Source organism: Zeugodacus cucurbitae, chromosome 4 (assembly GCF_028554725.1).
Source record: "Zeugodacus cucurbitae isolate PBARC_wt_2022May chromosome 4, idZeuCucr1.2, whole genome shotgun sequence".
NCBI lineage: Eukaryota > Metazoa > Arthropoda > Insecta > Diptera > Tephritidae > Zeugodacus > Zeugodacus cucurbitae.
In genome coordinates this window covers 37,225,333-37,241,485 of record NC_071669.1, presented here as the reverse complement: position 1 = coordinate 37,241,485, position 16,153 = coordinate 37,225,333, and the positions used below count along the sequence as shown (strand labels likewise).

At 39.7% G+C, this 16,153-nt stretch overlaps 3 protein-coding genes across 3 annotated transcripts; 2 read left to right on the top strand and 1 right to left on the bottom strand.

Moving 5' to 3' along the window:
• Window positions 1-2,529: 2,529 nt before the first annotated feature.
• Window positions 2,530-3,714, top strand: LOC105211571 (uncharacterized). Its single transcript, XM_011183082.3, has one exon. It carries the CDS (start codon window positions 2,530-2,532, stop codon window positions 3,712-3,714), a length of 1,185 nt encoding a protein of 394 aa, XP_011181384.1.
• Window positions 3,715-11,736: 8,022 nt separating this feature from the next.
• On the top strand, window positions 11,737-12,748 carry LOC105211570 (uncharacterized). Its single transcript, XM_011183081.2, has one exon. The coding sequence runs from the start codon at window positions 11,872-11,874 to the stop codon at window positions 12,682-12,684; it is 813 nt and encodes a 270-aa protein (XP_011181383.2). The 5' UTR covers window positions 11,737-11,871; the 3' UTR covers window positions 12,685-12,748.
• A 1,659-nt stretch (window positions 12,749-14,407) lies between these two features.
• Window positions 14,408-15,352, bottom strand: LOC105211569 (adult-specific rigid cuticular protein 15.5). The gene has a single exon (XM_011183080.3). It carries the CDS (start codon window positions 15,246-15,248, stop codon window positions 14,487-14,489), a length of 762 nt encoding a protein of 253 aa, XP_011181382.2. The 5' UTR covers window positions 15,249-15,352; the 3' UTR covers window positions 14,408-14,486.
• Window positions 15,353-16,153: the final 801 nt, after the last annotated feature.

The window sequence follows — 16,153 nt, the reverse complement described above, 5'->3', positions numbered from 1 at the left end:
TGCTACAACTTGTCAAAGCTGTGGTTAATTCTAATTTTATAAGTTATCACATTTGCACCAGCTCATTGCTAATAGGTATCATCTTAAATATATTTACATATATCACATGTAGATAAATATAATAATAATAATAATAATAATAATAAACTGCCCGATTTTGAGGCATGTTGTTGATAATCATAAGGAGCTTAGTTAGTATACTATTAATCTCACATAATATTTGATTATCTGTTATTATCTTTATTTGTCACTTGCAATTATGCAAGCAATATATTATATGTGTGGTGATAAGAAAAGTCAGTAATAAAACAATTTGAGTTAAAGGTTTCGCGTTTTTTTATCTTGCCTTTTGTTTTTGAGATCTAGATCTCATACAAATAATGACGAGAAGAGTTGAATTCTGGATGTATATCTATCCGACCATCCGTCTGTCCACGTAATCAAGAAATTTAGTAAAAATTGAGATAAATTAATGAAACTTAGTATACTGTTCCTGGACACACGTGAACAAAAGGTTGCTGGTCATGTATTGCACCTGGTTACAACCGAAATTATCCATCCTTTCTTTTTTGGACATACAAAACTTTATATCTAACTCGTTTAGTTTTAGATGTTGCAAACAACCGTTACGTGACAAAAACACAAGATACTCCGTGCAACTGGTCGTTTAAGTGGCAGAATAGCTTAACGAAGAGTTCAATGGAGAGCAAATTCAAAGATAAAATATATAGATATATAAAAGACCTATATGGAAATGAGTATAATAAGTCGACATCTTATATATAACTGTATATACATTTTGTTAAGTGTTCGTATTATATCATTATATGAAATTAACTGGAAAAATACATCAACGAAGAAAACGAAATAAAACTTGGCCCTAATGGTGCCTTCCTTAAGACTTAAGAAAACTATCAGTTAGTTTGCAAGATATCTTAACGAAATTAAACTGAAACATCGGTTCACAACTTCCACCAATCTACATAGTGTAATGTTTTTCGTTCATGCGGTAGACTTTATATATGTAGTTCTGTCGGACAATATGTGTGATATTTTAATGAATGCAATTACTGTCGGATAAAATGAAATCGGTGCAGACCTTGTTCTAGCCTAATATACTTAATGTACATATGCATTGTATATTCCTCGCTTCTGATTGATTGTAATCAATTCACAATTTCTCGCATAACTAACGTGTGATCAGATAAAAATAACCCTTAGGTGAATATAACTATTATACTCTTTGCAATATTTTGCGAATTTTTTAAAAGGAAACTAAATAGAAAAGGAAACTAAAATATGTACATGGGTTGTGTATACGAAAGAACCGGCAAATTAATAGTAAAAGAATCTCGTACCAAAATTTTAAGCTTTTAATAGAGCCATAAAACGGCAACATGACCAAGGTCCTGTCAAAACCGTCAAAACCGTTCCGGTTCTATTAATTATTATTCCGGTTGAATCAAGTATATCAAGCGCAAAGCGTGAACAGCGAAGCTGACAGCGTTGTCGAGTTTACAGCTTAATTAAGCATCTCTTTTTACAAAAGCTTTAAGTTCGCTGAGTTACAAAGTCGAAATAGGTAAATCGACTGTGGATGGTCCCCAGAGTGCACTAGTTTTATACATTATAAATAAATGTTGCATCAATAAGATGCACTTAATTTGCTCTTTATTAACCCAAACTGGTTAATTGTAATACAAGACAAAGGAATTATTTTAATATCAAGTAATAAAGACGGAAATATTTCTCACTTTTATGCAGATATTAGTTATACTCGGACTTAGGATAACAGTATAACAGTTAACAGTTTTCAGACTACGCCATGCAACTTGGCCGCAGTGAAAGCTTAGACTCTGTATCTTATATTTTAAAGTAAAGTAAGCTTTTTTTTTAGCAAATTTGATATCTAATAGGTCTTCAAGCGTTAATAAACTTATTGTGAGGAACATAAGAAGTTCGTTATTACAACATCGGAAGCGATCGATCTGTCTACTCACAAACATAAAGACATACGTACGTACATACGTATTGTATAAACAATAACGCGAATGTGCGCTTCAACGCAAACCAGAGATTGGATGGGTAAATAATATCATGAAGTCAGTATGTCAGATGGTCTGTAAAATAATCCGCCAAGCTGGGCTTCTTGCGCGCCAAAGTGTTGTGCCAACTGATACCTCAGGTTGGTGGTTGTTGTTTACTGGTGGCTGCCGGTACTTGTCTATTGGCTGCATTTCGAGGTCACTACTTGTGACAAACCACGCTTTTTCGTAAAAGATACTACGAGTACCATGCACCGTCTACCCCACAAACTGCAACAAATTGTTGCAAAAATATAGCGAGCGGTTATCTGTCGCGTGCAGCAGATTCTTCGAAGGGGTGTTATACAATATAAATGAAACCGTTCACAATTGCTTGAAGTTAGTGGTTTCGCAGCTTTGAAAGGTGGACACAGCCTCAACGCACACTGCAAACTATTTGGATATTTCGACCGAACTAAGCATCCTTTTAGATTACTTCTTCAAAATGCGGTTCATACTTGCCTTGATTTGGGTGACCCTAACTACAGCGTCGACCATACATTATACACCCAACGAGATACTGCTTACCAAATTAGAGAGTGCAACGCTAGATAAAAAGGACACGGCACCGGCTAATACGCAATATCACGAACAGGATTCGAATGGCTTTTATTCGTATGGTTACAGTGCTGATCAATCTGCTAAAGCTGAGTACCTAACCCTGGACGGTTCATCGCGCGGTTTTTATTCGTATGTTGATGCAGATGGAAAGCTGCAGACAGTCAAGTATGAGGCCGGACGCAATCAGGGGTTTAAGGCTGCCGCTACCAACTTGCCAAAAGCCCCAAAGAATCCCAACAGATTTGCACCACTGCCGGTGAGAGATACGCCTGAAGTACAGGAAGCCAAGAAGGCGCACTTCGAGGCATACCGGGAAGCAGAACTAAGAGCGGCATTAGCGTCACAAAATGAAGCTGTACAACTCGGTGAGTTAGGATTGGAAGGACAACAAAAGTCTGAACGGCCGCAACAAGAGGTGGCGAATATTTTGGAGAGTACCAGAAGCAAAATATTGGCAATATTATCAGAAAGCGCGAATACCGACAACAATAACTTGAATGTTGGGGCAACAGCTGAAATTAGTGTTGGATCAGCTCAGGATCAAGAAGAAGATACTGAAAATACCGATGGAGAAGGTGATAATGGTCTACTAACATTAGACAACGTGCAAGGTGCACAAGATGAAAGTGAAGGTAACGAGGACGAAGGAAACGCTAGTGGTGGAGACAATATTGCCATTGAAAATGGTGAGGGTGAAAACGAAGCTGGCGAGTTATCTAATGCCGACCGACAAATGACGTCTTATAAGCTCAGCGATTTATTAGGCCCAATCGACCAACTCAATTCACGAGCATTGTACACATTCGAAAGCGATGGTCACTCGAGTGGACTCACACAACTACAAGAGAAATCGGACTTAGCTTTGAGGCAGCCCAAGCTTACTACTATCGAAACTGTTCGCGTGCCAGTGCACTCGTATTATACAGTTTTGGCGCCGACAACAAAGTACACTGTGATTACACCCACAACGCACCAATTGGTTCCGCGAGAGGAGGCACTGAAACGCGGTCAAAGTCTGCCGATTTCCCTGAGCAGTTCCTTCTTATCACACCGTCTAAGATCGAAATAAGATCACGGTAAGAGGCACACATACAAAATATTTATCAGCGAGGACGCAAGGACCAACTTTTGAATCACTTTTGAGTAGAGTTAACATTACTATATATTCATATCATGAGTTTTTGTTTCATTCGAATGTTGCATTACATTTATTCCTATCATATTTCACATTTATAATTGATTGTAATTGTTTAAACTTCATGTATATAAAACGTTAGCTTCAATGCGAGAGAGATACATACATATGTATGTGATTTGTACATGTGTGTGTAGGTACAACGCAATTAATTTAGTTTTATTTAATTGCACAATTTTACAAAACAAAAAATGTATATATAATATTTAATACACATAAAACCTATTAAATAATAGGGTCAAGATTAAGAAACCAGTTATGATCATAAATGATCTTTGCTTTATTGCTAATTTACAAGATGTTTTATATACACATATATTCAGCACGAGAAATAAATGAATTTCGACATAAAATCTCCACAGTTTACATATTTTTTACCTAAAGATGGACCGAACTGCTTACATCAATCAATCTCTAAACAAACTGCATTTATCCCATCGCCATAAATAACGAGGCCAAAATAAATAACTTCCGTTGAGATATCGCTATGAAATTTTCACCAAAAATCTAGAAAAATATTTTAAATATACCGTAACTCGAAGCTCTCCATAACATGAACCTTGAATTGACAATGGCGTTTAGAAATCAAATTCCATACAAATTTCCTTCCATAACTCAAACTTCCGTAACTCGAAGTTCTCCATAACTCGAACTCTTGAATTGGGAATAGAAGTCAAATTTCATACAAATTTACTTCTATAAATCGAACTTTGCGACCAGGTCATAATACAAAAATTAAAATTGTACTATCGAGGCAGAAAGCAAAGAGAAAAGTTTTAATGAAAATTCTATCGAAGTCTCTCTAACTCGCAGTTTTTTTGAGGATTATGGTGATTCGAGTTAGAGAAGTTCCACTGTATTACAAAACAAGTAAGGAAAGTCTATGTTCCGGTGCAACCGAACATTTTATACTCTCGCAATTTATTGCTAAATTTTTATAAAGATCACACATAATTTGACCCATATATTAGGCATAAAGTCCAATAGAAAAACGAAAATGATCATATATAGCATATAGGCTGAGCTAATTTCTGCACCGATTTCACTCATTTTCATCACCAACATACATTATATCTAATATTATATGCTCGTTTAATTTGGCTAAGATACATATCATACATATTAACCGATTTATAAGCTATTAAGCCCATCGTATTTTTGGAAATCCTATAATTAGCTATATGATAGCTAGCGGAAGTTATGACCTGATTTTAAACATTTCTGATACAGAGACACACTGTTAGAAGAAAAAGATTTCCTCTGAATTAAATTAAGATATCTGAGAGATTTACCGATATTTTCCGGTGAAAATTACCGTAAGCCACTGAGTTCTTTATATTGGATATCTTATAGTCCGATTTTGACAATTTTTTCACAAGTGATGCCACAGATCATATACAGTATTTGTGTAAAGTTTTATTCCGCTATCTTCATTGGTTCCTTATGTATGCATTATAAAGTGAAGGAATCAGATGGAATTCAAAATTGAGTTATATGGGAAGTTGTCGTGGTTGTGAACCGATTTTATCCATTTTCCACACGTGTCATCAGGGTGTCAAGAAAATATTATATACCGAATTTCATTGAAATCGGTCGAGTAGTTTTTGATCCGTAAGTGGGCGATGCCTCGTCCATTTTCCATTTTGTAAAAAAATCTGAGTGCAGCTTCTGAGGGCGTGGTTATATCGATTTCAATTATTTTAATGGTGTATGGTGGGGTGCGTAAGGGAACCGACTGCAGAAAGTTTGGTTTATATAGCCGATTTGGGCGGGGCAACGCCCACTTCCCCAAAAAAATTACATCCAAATATGGCCCTTACTAGGACAATCCTTTGAATCCAAATTTTACTTTTATAACTTTATTTATGACTTAGTTATGACACTTTATGTGTTTTCGGTTGTCGCCATTTTGTGGGCGTGGCAGTAGTCCGATTTTGCATCTTCGAAAGCAACCTTCTCACGGTCCCAAGGAACATGTGTACCGAGTTTCATCGATAATCTCAATTTTTACTCAAGTTATCCGTTGCAATGAAGAACGAAGTGACAGACAGGCATTTCGTGTCGTCACCCTGATCATTTTGATATATATAGCCCTATATCTAACTCGTTTAGTTTTCTGACTTACAAACAACCGTTATGTGAACGAAACTATAATACTCTCTTAGTAACTTTTGTTGCGAGAGTATAAAAATTGACCACATTGTGCGACTATATCTCATAGCTCCTATAGGAACGATAGGGACAAGTTATAATAATTTTGTTATTTTTAGGTTTAAACATTTTCATTTCATTGTAATAACAAAGATATTAATATATTGAGGGGAAAATGTGTGGTTAACTGCCATATATGTATATTAGGGTGCGATTTTATTTTTTTTTATATTTTGCCTTCAGTATTTCTGTAGAAAGTTGCTGTTTTAGGTAAAAATTAAACACAAGAAAAATCAGTAATCTCGTGCTATATTTAGAGGTGCCTCCATCGACATGAAGTTTTGAAAATATATGTCAAATACTCATAAATTTGCAAACATTTTATAAACGCTATTTGATGTTCCTAGCGATCCTATGTTAGAGCAAGACAGAAATAAATGACCTGAAAACATGCGTATTAAGTAACACGGGGGAGGGGTATTACATTCTTTACACTCACCGATGGAGTGACAGTGACCTTTAGAGTTTTCGCGCGCTTACAACAGTTCACTTCTTCGCGGTCCATTTATTTGTTACATCATTACATTATTTTACTGCTGATTTTACTGGAGGATGGAGTCATATGTAGAAGTTCACGTAAGTGAGGAAAGTTTCTGACTGTCATTCACTTGGGAGTGGCCAGGAACGATTCTTTTAGATGTGGCTCAAGCAGCTCACGACTTCCGGTCTTAGACCAAGTATCCTCTGAGTAGCCAACAGACATCCGTTTGGAGGCGAGCTAAAGTGAGAAGGCGAAACCCGCTTCGAGGTTGTGCGTAGGGTTTGGGACCCACCACATAAAAACACCCCCCCAATGAAAAGAACAAAACAGCCTCGGATGAGAGACCCCAATTTTGATGACGACCACTGCAAACGTTTAAAGGACTACGATTTAAGGGCATGCACCGGGAATGTCCGGACCCTTAATTGGGAAGGTGCCTCTGCCCAGCTGGTTGATGTCCTCGTAAGAGTAAAGGCTGACATCACCACAATCCCAGAAATGCGATGGACGGGACAAGGACGGAAGAAGGTGGGTCCTTGTGACATCTACTACAGCGGCCATATAAAGGAACGCAAATTCGGTGTGGGATTCGTGGTGGGAGAGAGACTCCGTCGTCTGGCATTCACTCTGGTGGATGAACGTCTAGCCACAATCCGCATCAAAGCGAGGTTCTTCAACATATCGCTGATTTGCGCCCACGCCCCCACGGAAGAGAAGGATGAAGTGATCAAAGATACCTTCTATGAGCGCCTAGAACGTACCTATGAGCGCTGCTCCCGCCACGATGTCAAAATCGTGCTTGGCGATTTCAACGCTAGGGTGGGTAAAGAAGGTGTCTTTGGCACAACAGTCGGAAAATTCAGCCTCCATGACGAAACATCACCAAACGGTCTGAGGCTGATCGACTTCGCCGGGGCCCGAAATATGGTCGTCTGTAGTACTAGATTCCAGCATAAGAAAATCCATCAAGCTACTTGGCTGTCCCCGGATCGAATCACTCGCAACCAGATAGATCATGTTGTGATAGATGGACGACATGTCTCCAGTGTTTTTGATGTGCGTACGCTTCGTGGTCCCAACATCGACTCGGACTACTATCTTGTAGCAGCTAAAATACGCACCCGCCTCTGTGTAGAAAAGCGCAAAGCTGAAGAGGGAAGCGAGACGCATTTGCAGACAAAAAAAGAAAGAGACCGAAATACGTGAGTATGAAGAGCTTGACAAGCTGGCCGACAGGGGTAATGCTCGAAAATTTTACGAAAAGATCCGGCGACTAACTGAAGGTTTCAATACCGGAGCACACTCCTGTAGGAACCCCAGAGGTGATAAAGTTATTGACGACCAGAGTATACTGAGTTTGTGGAGGGAACACTTCCCCAGCCTGCTGAATGGCAGTGAAAGTACAACACCAGGAGATGGCGAACCCGATTCCCCAATCGACGACGATGGAGCAGATGTTCCATTGCCCGACCGTGAAGAAATTCGAATTCGCAATTACCCGCTTGAAGAACAATAAGGCGGCGGGGGCCGATGGATTACCGGCCGAGCTTTTCAAATACGGCGGCGAAGAGCTGATAAGGTGCTTGCATCAGCTTCTTTGCAGAATATGGTCGGAAGAAAGCATGCCTGACGATTGGAATCTCAGTGTACTCTGCCCAATACACAAAAAGGGAGACCCCACAATTAGCGCCAATTACCGTGGGATAAGCCTCCTTAACATCGCGTATAAGGTTCTGTCGAGCGTATTGTGTGAAAGACTAAAGCCCACCGTCAACAAACTGATTGGACCTTATCAGTGTGGCTTTAGACCTGGAAAATCAACAACAGACCAGATATTCACCATGCGCCAAATTTTGGAGAAGACCCGTGAAAATAGGATAGACACACACCATCTCATTGTCGACTTTAAAGCTGCTTTCGACAGCACGAAAAGGAGTTGCCTTTATGCCGCGATGTCTGAATTTGGTATCCCCGCAAAACTAATACGGCTGCGTAAACTGACGTTGACCAACACCAAAAGTTCCGTCAGGATCGGGAAGGACCTCTCCGAGCCGTTCGATACCAGACGAGGTTTGAGACAAGGTGACTCACTATCGTGCGACTTCTTTAACCTGATGCTGGAGAAAATAATACGAGCTGCAGAGCTAAATAGAGAAGGTACAATCTTCTACAAGAGTGTACAGCTACTGGCGTACGCCGATGATATCGATATCATTGGAAACAACACCCGCGCCGTTAGTTCTGCTTTTTCCAGACTGGATAAGGAAGCGAAGCGTATTGGTCTGGTGGTGAACGAGGACAAGACGAAATATCTCCTGCCATCAAACAAACAGTCAGCGCATTCGCGTCTTGGCTCCCACGTCACTGTTGACAGTCATAACCAAGTTTCATGTAGTCATGTGTACCAAGTTTCGTCAAGATATCTTAATTTTTACTCAAGTTATCTGTTGCACTGAAGGACGGACGGACAGACGGACATCGGAATTTTAACTGGTGCCGTCGTCCTGATCATTATGTATAACCGTATATCTAACTCTTTTAGTTTTATGACTTAGAGAAAGATAGGAATAAATGACCTTAAAACATGCGTATTACGTAACACGGCGGAGGGGTCATACATTCTTTACACTCACCGATGGAGTGACAGTGACTTTTAGAGTTTTCGCTCGCTAACAGCAGTTCACTTGTTCGTGGTCCACTTATTTGTTACACCGTTACATTATTTTACTGCTGAGATGGGGATATTTACTGTAAATAGTCCATTTTTCATGTGTATATGATGCTTGTAGCTTAGTTTATAACTGTAATCAGTACTTATTACTTGTCTTAATAGCAGGAACGTCTCCAACGCGACCAAAGACGAGCTGTCCTGTTTTTGTTTGCCAGAGAAGTTACCTGTTTCTCAAATACCTACATGAAATATTATCTGTTCATAAAACATGAATTAAAGCCCGATAAAACAACAAACGATACGACAGTTCTTGAAATATCTGAAAGATTATCGACCAAAGCTCAAGCAGAAAAATTGTGATAAGCGGTATAGATATAGTTAGAACAGTGAATAATAAGAAAAACAAGATAGAAATGAAAACAGTTTACCGCGTAACACAGAGATACACTATTTTGACAAGCCCTGTTGTTCTTGTTCTTTGACTGATGACTTTTCCATTGAAAGTAGCAGCTCATGTGATAGTTTTCTCGCAACATCTAGTCCTAACCAAAAAGACCCAGAACAGGTCAAGGAAAAATTATCACCACCTCTGCAAAAAAGAGATTAAATTTACCATCATTGGCCCTTGAGTGTGATCGTACTGGCGTCTCCGACAGACCCACTGCCATTATAGCTACTTCTGTATTAAAAGACGTTGGTATTATTTCATCCAACGATCCAAGTGTGTCATTGATCGTTAAAATTTGCCCCTTGAAAAAACTACGGTCAGATCAACTTTACAAGAAGAAGACTGCAATAAAATTCTTCGTGGTTTGTATTTTAACGGAAGGAAGGATAAGAATTTGGTTCGTATTGATAAACAATGGAAATTTTATATAAAACGACAGACAGAAATTATTATGGATTCTAATAAGCCATCACAGTGGTTTCTCAGTCAATTGCATTCAAATGAGTTACCACTACGTCATCCTTTATTACGGAAAGACTACAGACCTAAATGCATTTCGGGCGCCATCGGATATCAATTACAAATTTGTTAAACAATGACGTAATACCTACAATATAAGGAAGTGCTTCGAACCGACAAAAACTATTTATACGACGGCTATCAGTACTGATATATTTTCTTCTGATTTAGCTAATATTCTAGATAGCTAACAAGAGCTAATCGAATTCTAAGGTTGTATGCCACTTAAACTGACTCAGAAGAAAAGCTAGTTGTATTAGCCACGTACGATATGAAACCTATAACTTTAAATATGTCTGATGAAACCTTGAAAGACATTGTCAGAAACGGTCTTGGTACATGCCACACCCAAACCGTGGAGCGCTGCATCAAGTTAATACAGAAGCATTGAGTGGGGAAAACGAGATGTTTTGATTAGGGCAAGGTTGCTATCGCCTCAACCAATTCCTTATTTCAATACAAAAAAAAAACAGTTTGATGTGTAAATAGTATTTTAAGTAATTTAAGAGAATACTTTTCTTAATAAATGTTTAATTTTTTTAATAAACGACCGTACTGGGCCACCTCAAAACATTAAGCCAGTAGTTTGATTTTTTGGATATTTGTTTTAATTATTAATGTAAATAAGCGGTACATATGTATGTAAACTCTTAGATATGCATATGCAGGAGTGCTAGTATTTCAAGGTAATAACATTGAAAGTGATATATTGTATACATATGTGTACATTCCCGCAATACAAATGCGTAGCAATCGGTTTACATCTTTTAATCTGAACTATTGACCCCAATAGTTAATCAAATAAACGAAACTCCAAAACAACGCGGCAAGGACAAATTACACAAAAATTAATGAGAAGTTGTTGTTCAGTCCGGAAACTACTGTCAGCAGCTGGGCAGGATAGTTGTATGCAATCTACGCCACAAATTGTTTCCTGTCAGCACCATATGTATGAGAACGCCTGTGCAACTTAGCGAATTGAGTTCTTTTAGTCAACACAACTGACATATCGCCGCATGTGGCCAGAAGCTGCTTTGCTTAACTTAATTTTAACGGTGCTATACTCGTAAGAGCAGACGACGACGCGTCGTCGTGACGGTACATACGTTCCATTGCCTTGCGTCGCGCATAGTGGCGCTCACGTGTTGCTTATGTTTTCGCACATGCCAAGCATAAGTTCATACGATGTCAGAAGGCGCTGTCGCATGTGCAACGTTCGCGAAAAACGTGCTGTACGCCATGCCTTGGCTGCGCCATGCAAACGTAAGTAAACTGGGCGACCTTCTTGAGGACGAGCGCGATTTATGGAACATGCGATTGTCAGTGGGATGACCGCGTGTATCCATACATATTCGTACCATATATGTACGTATGCTGATGGAACAGATACATTTGCACATGCATATGGCATATCATCAATCTAGAAGAGCATGAGCATGTTACTGAATAAGAAATAAAAGAGTATGTGTGTAGATATGGAAGAATAACTGTACGTAAATAAAGGAAAATAAAAATCCTTCATCGCGAATATAAAAAGTGAACTGCGTATGCATGTAGCACCGTTTTGTATAAAAGCAGAACATTTAGTCGAACTGATAACAGAATCGTCGTGGAGCGAGTACTGGTACATTGCAAAACGCATCACAGCAGCGCTCTATAAATTATTTAAATCAGCCTTCTTTACTAGCAAATTTAATCACAATGCAGTCCTTCTTGTATTTGGTGTCCGTTTTGGTGCTGGTCGCTGCCGACGGTTACTACTATGAGACTCCTGCTACACGCATCCCTCCACGCTGGAATACATTAGCCTCTGCCCAGCAGTATCAATACCACACTCAAGATGGCTTTGGTCAATATTCGTATGGCTATGGAGAACCACTATCCACAAAACAAGAGGTGCGCACTCAGGATGGGATTACACGTGGATCTTACACCTATTTAGATGCCGATGGCAAATTGCAGACTGTTACGTACACCGCTGACGCCGATGGCTTTCATGTGGCGGGCACTAATTTGCCAAAACAACGTTTGGCGGCGGATGGAAGCACACCATTCGAGGACCCACAATCTATACAGGATACACCAGAAGTTGCAACGGCACGCTTGCAACACTTGGCAGCGCATCAGCAGGCTAAAATGCGTTTATACGGAATTACCGCGCCCATCTCGGCGAACTTAATGTCGGATAAGCTAAATGACGATCAGAATGTAAAACGTATCGATCGGCCCGATTTACTTCCCCAGCAAGTGGAGGATACCCCGGAAGTGGCTGCTGCAAAGGCGGAATTCTTCAAACGTTACGAAGAGGTTAAGCAGCGCAATAAACGTTTGCGTCAGAAGCAACAGAACGCCGGTTATGCGTTGGTCAAATCCCAACCGTTGACTGTAACATTGCCTTTGAAGGGCTATAGGCTGACTAACATTCCAAGGGGTGCTTTCCGTTATGATGTCATTGTACCATCAAATGGTCGCAAATACTTGCCTGAAGCAAAACTAAGTTCTTACAGAAAGTAATGTTTTCAATTCACTCATTTTTGTTTATTTTCGTTGTTCAATAAAATACAAATGCAATATGAATGTGTACTATAGAAGAAGTCTTTTAAATTTTCATGTTTGGGAAAACGTAAAGTAGATCTCTTCTATATTTTCAGCGACATTTTTGTGTCTAACGGTTTTAGACATTGGAGTATGGATATTAATGCGGATATCCCCCTTACATCCCTAAAAAAGTGTCTGCTGTGTTTTGCATGCTGGAGGCATTATTGGTCCAGCAAAACTGAAGAAGCTAACATTGTTGTTAACAGTTCGTGCTATAGAAAAACTTAGCATCCGATCGATGTAATTTGGCTAGATACGACTTGTTTGAAATCATAATTAATCTTGATATTTTCAGCCAATTTTCTTAAGACGCAGTCGCGATGACCATATATGCATAACTCTGTTCAAATACTAAATATGGTAAAATTTACGAACTAATGAATCATTTATTTTCGATGCCTTAAAATACAAAACAGAAGTGAATTTGGAATTTGAACGTTCAAGAAACGAATGCCATAAAATAACACAAAAGAGATTTAAATAGTTGTTCTTGATATTAAACATTCATTATATAATAAAACCCGAAAATAAGATGGGTATCCCTTTATCACCAAAACTGAGGTGGAAGAAACATGTGGACTCCACGGTTGCGAAATGATGTGCAAATGCCTAGCAGGGAAAACCTGGATGGCATACATCCCCGATGGATGTATATCATGATTGTTAGGCCCCTAACCACTACCTGGCAACAGTAGAGAAACAGTTGACCAAATTGCAGTACGTGGCCAACTGCAGCGTTGGAGGCAATTCTGAACCTCATCCTACTTCATATGCTGGTAGGCAATATGGCGAATAAGACACTACTGGCCTTGGCGACACCTGTCTAGGAAATTGGGGATCATCGGGAGAAAACTGACAATGTTTTTCCATCCAAGAGACAACATTATCAAACGGGTACACTTTGAGAGACTTTTGAGGATAGCTCTGAGTAAGAAGAGAAAATGGGAGGATTTCTCTCTCAAGGAATTCATAAACAGAAGCACCCAGCAATGGTACACGGACGGGTCTAAGACGGCAGATGGTTGACTGCCGGGTTAACGGGACTACACCTCAAGTTCTTTGTGCTCATGCGACAATTCTCCAACATCTTCCAAGATGTGTTCTATGCCATTAGCAAGTGTGCTGAGATCATATTAGACAGGAACCACCACGGTGAAAGTATAGCCATCATAAGTGATAGTCAATATCTTCCTTTGAAATAAATTCGAGACTGGTTCTGGACTGTATTGAAAAACTTAACAGGGTTTGTAACAACAACGGTATCACCTTTATCTGGGTGCCTGGAGAGAAAAAAGGTGTACAACACAACGATTTTGAGGACCATCTGGTAAAAAGGCCGCGGCTACCAGTCCGGTAGGTCCGGAGCCCTTCATTGCAGTTGATCGTTATGTTCTTAAATATCGTCTACAAGGAGAGGAATAGACAAGTATGAACCGCTACTGGCTGCAATTGTAGGGTCTTCGTCCCTCCAAACTGTTTTTTGTTGGTATAATCAGAAAAGGTTTAAACGCGTTAAATGAAAATCTTTGGTCTAAAGCGGTTAGTTGGTTTTAATGGGAAACAAAAGTTGTATTGTTGCTTTTTAAAAGCAATGAAATTCAGAAAGCAATGATTCCACAAAATGTATACACTTTCTAGTCAAATAGAATATATTTTTATTTAAAGTGATATGTGCGTGCTTATTGTAGGTATATTAGACACTTTTATTAAAAATCTTCTTAATAATAAAAGTACCTCAACGGGTAACCGTAATTGTAAATGCTAGGAATAGCAGATGTTCGTATTGTAGTTGGAACTGGGACAATTGCCGAAGTAAGAACACGTCCATGTTGAAAGACCTGCTGTTCATCTGGAGCTTGCGCATTTAGTTGAGATGCCTTTGCAGCGGCCACGGTAACTGTATCATCCACGGGCTGAGACAATTGTACAGACCGAGTATCTGAGCCGGTTGCAACGGGTTGGCCGCTAATGATGCCCCCCGTTGCCACGCGCAGTAAAGCCTCCTTATGATCTGCAAGGTGAACGTCACGGGCTGCTCCAACGCCGGCGGTAATGGCAACTCCGCCTGACGAGCCGCTCCCACGAAAGGGCTGTAGAACTGATTGTTCGTTCGATACAGCGCTAGGCAGGTTCGTTGCGGCGACACGAAAACCATTGTCGTCTGCGGTATAGTCCACAGTTTGTAATTTTCCTGTAGCGTCGCGATAACTATATGAGCCACGTGTAATGCCGTCCAATGATCGCACCTCATGCTTTGTGGAATGAGGTTCTGCATAACCGTAAGCGTACTGTCCTAAACCATCTTGGGTGTGATATTGCTGCTGAGTGGGTGTGACGAGCGAGGAACTGTGCGCGCTATAAACGTACGGATACGTGCGTAGCACTGGTGTGGCGACGTAGGCTACGGTATTACTATTAGCGCTTACGTGCGAAACTGCGTCCAATACGCAGAAAATTGAAATAAAGACTACAAACTTCATGGCGATTACGGCTGGCTAGCTGGACAATAATTTAGAAGCGCTACTAATAGATGTTTACCAGCACTCGCTTACTTGTGTTCTGATGCTATCCGCCAAGGTTGTGGCTCCTTTTATATGCGCTCATCGCTTCAAATATACACGCATTCTTCGTCGGGAAGAATGCGCCTACTCGTTATCTTACCAAAGCTTTGCCTTTCTCATTCCTTTTGCACTCATTTCAATTACGAGTACAAGTGGCCGTCGAACAGCTGAAACATCCAGTGGGAAACGCATGGGGACCTTAACAACACTTCAGTGGCATGCGACATGAATGAAGTTTGCCTTTGTTGTAAATAGCTAACATTGCGCAGAGGTGTTGGTCACTCTATGCCAACACTTTTATTATTCATACTCGTACAAGATCATCGGATGTGGCCTTGATCAGTGTGCATTTGACCTTTATATATGTATACTCCTAACTAATATTATTCAGGGATAACTTAAAATACACAAAATTTCTGTGAGAAATAAATATTTTAGTATTTTCAATTGCTTCCAAATTTTTTAATGAGTTTGAATTGGTTAAATTAGGACAAGTATTAGAATAATGTATGGACATACTTACATACATATAGAACAGAGCAATTCGATTAGCTCATAATTGGAACAGATTGATGTATCCATCTAATTGCTATTAGGAGCAAACCAGTATGTGGCAGAATCAACATCGACTAACATAATTCGATGAGACAGCGCTACAAGTTTTCGATAGAAAGGTTTTGCGGAAGACTTATGGAACTTTCAACATTGGCAACGACGAATACCGCAGACGATAGAACAGTTAAATGACGCGAATAAAATTACAAGTGTCTCAAAGTTTGGCATGTTAAGAAGAGGCACTTAAGCAGGGATTACTGTCTATTATA

Bases quoted from the DNA above. Each gene is read 5' to 3' on its own strand.
- LOC105211569 (XM_011183080.3), bottom strand. From the start codon at position 15,248: ATGAAGTTTGTAGTCTTTATTTCAATTTTCTGCGTATTGGACGCAGTT.
- LOC105211571 (XM_011183082.3), top strand. From the start codon at position 2,530: ATGCGGTTCATACTTGCCTTGATTTGGGTGACCCTAACTACAGCGTCG.
- LOC105211570 (XM_011183081.2), top strand. From the start codon at position 11,872: ATGCAGTCCTTCTTGTATTTGGTGTCCGTTTTGGTGCTGGTCGCTGCC.